The sequence below is a fragment of the Echinops telfairi genome, unplaced genomic scaffold (assembly GCF_000313985.2).
Source record: "Echinops telfairi isolate 266 unplaced genomic scaffold, ASM31398v2 ScPeMD7_443;HRSCAF=831, whole genome shotgun sequence".
Classification (NCBI taxonomy): domain Eukaryota; kingdom Metazoa; phylum Chordata; class Mammalia; order Afrosoricida; family Tenrecidae; genus Echinops; species Echinops telfairi.
Genome location: NW_022104341.1, coordinates 45431643 through 45437123, shown reverse-complemented (window position 1 = coordinate 45437123; position 5481 = coordinate 45431643). Strand labels below are relative to the sequence as shown.

The window sequence follows — 5481 nt, the reverse complement described above, 5'->3', positions numbered from 1 at the left end:
AAAATGTTAAAAAAAAAAAGGTAGGTGGTCCTATTTGATCAAATTTGATAACCTATTTTGCAGTAGAACCCTTTTAGTAAGTGAAAATTTACTTAGCAATAAAATAGGTAAATGCAATGCTGACCTGACCCTCACAGACAGCTTTCCCTTCCCTATGCTCTATGAAGGCAGGAACTGTCTGCCTCCTTAACTAAAGAATCTAGACACTGTGCTAATACTCACGAAATGTTTGTGATCAAAGCATAAACTTATGGAAAAAATATTTTTAAATTAATGTACAATAATTATTCAATCTAATATTTGTTACTTCAAGCTTTTAGGTATGCTTACTTTTAATAGCAACTTCAAAGTAGACCTAGTTGAAAAGATACAACCAGCCCAGAAATATAAAGAGCAAAAATAGAACTTCAACAAGTAATATTAAAATAATACACTAGAAATTATGTACAATACTAAGAGACATGAAAAAATATGTAAGATAAGGCATTTATATTTACAAAATTCAATAAGAGATTATGTAAATGCCACAAGAAAAATAACATTCTAGGGAAGGTTTGGAAATGCAGAGAAATAATCCAAATGAGAAGAAGGAGGAAAAATTTACAGAAAGAAGAATCTGATTAAAGTCTTGAAGAATAGGTAGAATTTCAATATATGAATCTAAAAAAGCACATTTCTGGTAGGGAAAAGGGTACAAACATATAGCTGAAAACAGGAAAATAGCTTAAGGAATAGGAAGTACACTGGGCTACAGCTTCAGACGCCTTGTAGTAAAGAACAAAATATTACTATAAAGGCAGATTCTAAGCACTTTAAAAAGCTAAGTGTTGGGCTGCCAATCACAAAGTGAACAGTTCAAACCCACCAGCAGTGATCATGGCAGCAAACTGTCTGGTCTCATGGATTTATAAAGTCTCAGTACACCCTGTATAAGGTTGCTTTAAGTCAGAATCAATTTGATCATAGTGGGCTTAGTTTAGTTTGGGTACCATTAAACACATGAACCAGTACCTTAGAAGTACAGGGAATAATTGACTTCATTCCTCAGATTAATATTCAACTGCAAAACTTACTGCAATAAAGTCAATTCTGACTCATAGAGACCCTGTAGAGTGAGAAAGAACTGCTGCTGTGGGTTTCCGAGACTTTAACTCTTTATGGCAGTGGTTCTCAACCTTCCTAATGCTGCGACCCTTGAATACAGTTCCTCATGTGGTGGTGACCCCCTAACCATAAAATTATTCATTGCTACTTCATAACTGTAATTTTGCTACTGTTAATAATTGGGCGACTCCTGTGAAAGGGTCGTTCGGACCCCAAAGGGGTCATGGCCCACAGGTTGAGAACCACTGCTTTATGGGTATACAAAGACTTGTCCTTTTCCCAGAAAGCATCTGGCAGTTTCAAACTGCAGACCCTAAGGTTAATAGCCCAACTCTACACTAAGCCACCAGGGATCTACTGAAATATTAGTTTTTATCTATGTGCTAGAATTAATCTGACAAATACTTACAAGGTCATTCATATTTGTTTGGCTAGCTGGATTAATTTCTTCCAGAAATTCTAAGACATAAAATGTGTATCTGTCCATAAGATGGACTCCAATTGCAGGATCTGGTTGGTGCTGTAAGACAAAGTTTAAAATGGAATTAACATTCTTGTGTAAGGTGTTAAAAAGTCCACGAATAGGAAATAACAGATATAATCATATAGAACATAAGTATTTCAGAAATAGCTATACTTTCAAAGACAGTGAAACTTAGAAATGATAAAATGCACCTACCGAAAGGGAATCTTCTCCCACTTGGCTACTAGCGAGGGCCATGATGTTAGGAGAATAAAATCGCTCATACATGGATGCTCCTTGACAAGTATCAATAATAAACAGTAGCTCATTGTAGCTGAAAGAAAAGTGATATCCTTGAGATGAATAATGATGTTATTGTACATTTATATTTTGAAAAGAAGTCATTTACTAATTACCGTCTTTTCTGCCACATTTGTTCAAAAGCATCTGCAAGTTCTATGTTAGTAATTTCTTCAGAATCTTGAAATTTCAAGAAACCATTTCCACCATGTCCTTACAGGAAGAATCAAAAAGACAGATTAGATATGCTTTTTATGCAAACTGTATACATTCTGAAAGATACATTTATTCATTGCAACATTTTAACACCCTTCATTATTTTATGCTCTAAATTAAGCACTGTGATTTTGGAAAAAAGACTTAATTTTCATTATACCAATCAAAAAGAGAATAATAACAGACTGCAAAGAAGAGCCAATAAAATATTTCAGAGTCTTTCTATCATTCGATGCCAGAGAAATACATTATACTTTTCTATTAGCTCCATTATAATATCAGAAGCAACTTTCCAAATTTCTTAATACAGTAAACAAATATTTTTGAGAAGAAAAGAGTTGAAGAAACTAAGTGGTTGCCTGGTATACTGGTACTATCCACAGTGCACACTGAATGCTAGTACTGTTATGAAATCTCGTTCTAATCTACAAATTGGTATTTTCACTAAAAATTGATATTTCCCTGCTCCATAAGGGTTCACCAGAAGATTCTAACATTTATTCATTCAGCTAACAGTTCTAGATTTAAGTGTAATCTTTGGCACTTAATATGTGACCTCAGATAATTAACATTCTAGATCTACATTTCCTCAGTTGTAAAATGAGAAGTAAGAAGACCATTAGCCTGTCTACACAGCTCCAGTGTGCAAGGTTTAAAATTGTACCTCAGTCTGGAAAGCAAAGTAGAAAATTCTGTTTTAGTACTCCCTAGCCAGAGGGGCACAATGAATTAAGCATCAGGCTGCTGACAAAAATCTGGCAGTTCAAACCCACAAGCTGCTCCATGGGAAAAAAAGACGAGGCAGGCTGCTTCTGTAAGATTTACAGCCTTCAAAACCCTGAAAAGTAGTCTTATTCTGTCCTACAGAGGTAGCATGAGTCAGAATCAACTTGGCAACAATGAGCTTGGTTGTGGTTTTCTGGATATAAACAGCCCTCTGAGTCCACAAATGATTAGCCTCCTTCTCATTAGACACAGCCCAGGGACAAGGGCACCTTGCTTAGAAAACATAAACCCTAGATATCAGCTCCCACTCACCCATCTGCCAGTGACTTGTGCACAATACACAGTTCAGACAAACAGCCTTGAACATCAGCACCTAAATCATCAGGTTTTTGTGAGGATTAAGTGAATACAGGCAATATATTTTAAATATTACCTGATCGGTAGCAAGCATTAATAGATATTAGCAATTACATTTTTTCTTTTTTAAAAAGATTTTATTGTGGATTGGGTAAAGATTTTCAGAGAAAATCAGTTTCCCATTCAATAATTTGTACACATTTTGGTTTTGGGGTTTTTTGCTTCATTATAGTTTGTGAGTTAATGCAAGAAAGCTATACAATAAGTAGGACACTCAGTGTCCTAAAGGTGATGACCTTTACCAGGGCAACAGTAAAAAGAATGGGGATTTCAAAATACAGAACAGCATAAAATGCTATATTATTTACAGATAGCAATTTCCTTGATCAAAGAAAATATAACAAATCAAGAAATTTAACCAAAAACTCTTTAGTGTGCTTATGCTTTTTCTATGTAGACTTTATTCAAAGAGTTTCAAAATACTATTAAATCCCTCTCCAGAATTACCTGTCATATAAATAAGAATATTGCTTCTATCATCAGAAAGAAGACGTTTTGATCGTGGAGTACTAGGTGGGATCCTCCCAGTTAATACACGTAAAAAATTCTCCACAGTTACCTGAAAAATGTAAGAGAAAGCCCATTCATTAGAACTTGAAGAAACCTACTAATTTACTTTTGCTTCAAAAAACATTGCATTCTTTTCTCAATATGGTTTTGTCCTCCTCATTAATAGCTGCCATATCAATCCCAAATCATAGTGATTCCACGTGTCCAGAGTAGAACTGAAACCCATAGAATTTACAGTCTGGAAGGGGGTTCTTGAAGTATTTCATGCATGATCTGATAATATAGAGAAAATTGTGTTTAACTTTAGCACAGTTGGTAAAACAGGAGAAAATTTATCCAGAAAGGCTTCCATGAGAAGACCTTCACATTTTAAATGTTTTTACAATCTCCTGTTAAGTTTAAAGTGGAATTTCAAAAGGAGAAAATATGGTATAATATTAATTTTCATATTCATATTTTCATTTTAAATTATATGTGCCTAAAAAAACACTGGAAACCTTAAGAAATGTTATCTCTCTGGAGTAGAAATATGAATTTTTTAGTCATTTTCTAACCTTTCCCACAGTTAAGCAGTTATTAAAAGTACTAATCTAGAAATTTTTGGTTAGATATGGAAAATAAACAATATTATATGCTATGAGAGTAAACATATAAAACCTTACTAAACTATAACACAAAAGTCAGTATAAAGTTATTCTCTCTAAAGTAGATACATGAAAATACGCAACAGTTTTCTCATATTGTTTCTTTACTACAAACTCTTGAGACAAAATTATAGCAAAGCCTCAATGACAATTTTGTACAAGTTGAAAGAAAAACAATAAGATATTTATTCTACCACTGTTTTAGAACTTGAAAGTAACAGTAAAGTAACTCAAAAGTAAAGTAACTCAAAAAACTGCTAAACAATTTACCTCATAGCTCCTATAATCCACTTCCACATCATCACCATACACATTTAATTCCATATTCTTGTGACTGAACACCGTAGCTGGTTTGGGATTCCTAGGGTTGCACGCCATGTCGTCTGCAAGCATTAGCACAATGTGACTGGAAGACAGAAGGGGAAAGCATAGTGATGAACAACTAACAGAAACCCCAAACATGCTAAAGACAGGTAAGTGTACATAGATCATGCACCACGAAACCAGTATGCACATTTGGTTCTCTAGTAAAATAATTTCCCAACTCTAGAGTACCTACTGACAGAGCTCTTAATATTTTTTCAAATCTTTATATAAGTTTTGAAGTAGAGAAATCAGACTAATCTAGCATGAATCTATCTACATTTAAGATTATTACTTTAAAATTTCCCTCATAAACTATTATACCATAGAGCAATGAGAAGTAAAAAGAGCTATCCTGTCTTCCCCAAACATTAAAGACTTCTAATAGTATATGACATTCTCAAGATTTTCAAAGTCTACATTAAAGTATGACATTCTGAAGAATTTCATTTTTAGAATTTCAAATGCTGAAGTGTAAAAATATGTTATCTGTTAGCACATGTAAAGGCCAGTTTCGTGCCAATAACTCCTTAATAGTTCCATTCCATCTCCCTAATACTTTCTACCATCATGTCTTGGCTGGATGCTAACAAAGCCTAATGCAGCGGTTCTCAACCTGTGGGTCACGACCCCTTTAGGGGTCAAATGAATCTTCCACAGGGGTCGCCTGATTCATAACAGTAGCAAAATTACAGTTATGAAGTAGCAATGAAAATAATTTTATGGTTGGGGGGGTCA

At 34.2% G+C, this 5481-nt stretch overlaps 1 protein-coding gene across 1 annotated transcript in view; it reads right to left on the bottom strand.

Annotated features, from left to right (window-relative positions):
* PIGK (phosphatidylinositol glycan anchor biosynthesis class K) overlaps positions 1 to 5481 on the bottom strand; it is a 169924-nt gene that overhangs the window by 121385 nt on the left and 43058 nt on the right. Inside the window, exons 4-8 of the mRNA XM_004699318.2 lie at positions 4651 to 4786; positions 3674 to 3785; positions 1984 to 2080; positions 1784 to 1901; positions 1514 to 1624 (exon numbers count right to left, since the gene is read on the bottom strand). Coding sequence (XP_004699375.1) covers positions 1514 to 1624; positions 1784 to 1901; positions 1984 to 2080; positions 3674 to 3785; positions 4651 to 4786 — 574 coding nt within the window. The remainder of the gene's footprint in view (positions 1 to 1513; positions 1625 to 1783; positions 1902 to 1983; positions 2081 to 3673; positions 3786 to 4650; positions 4787 to 5481) is intronic.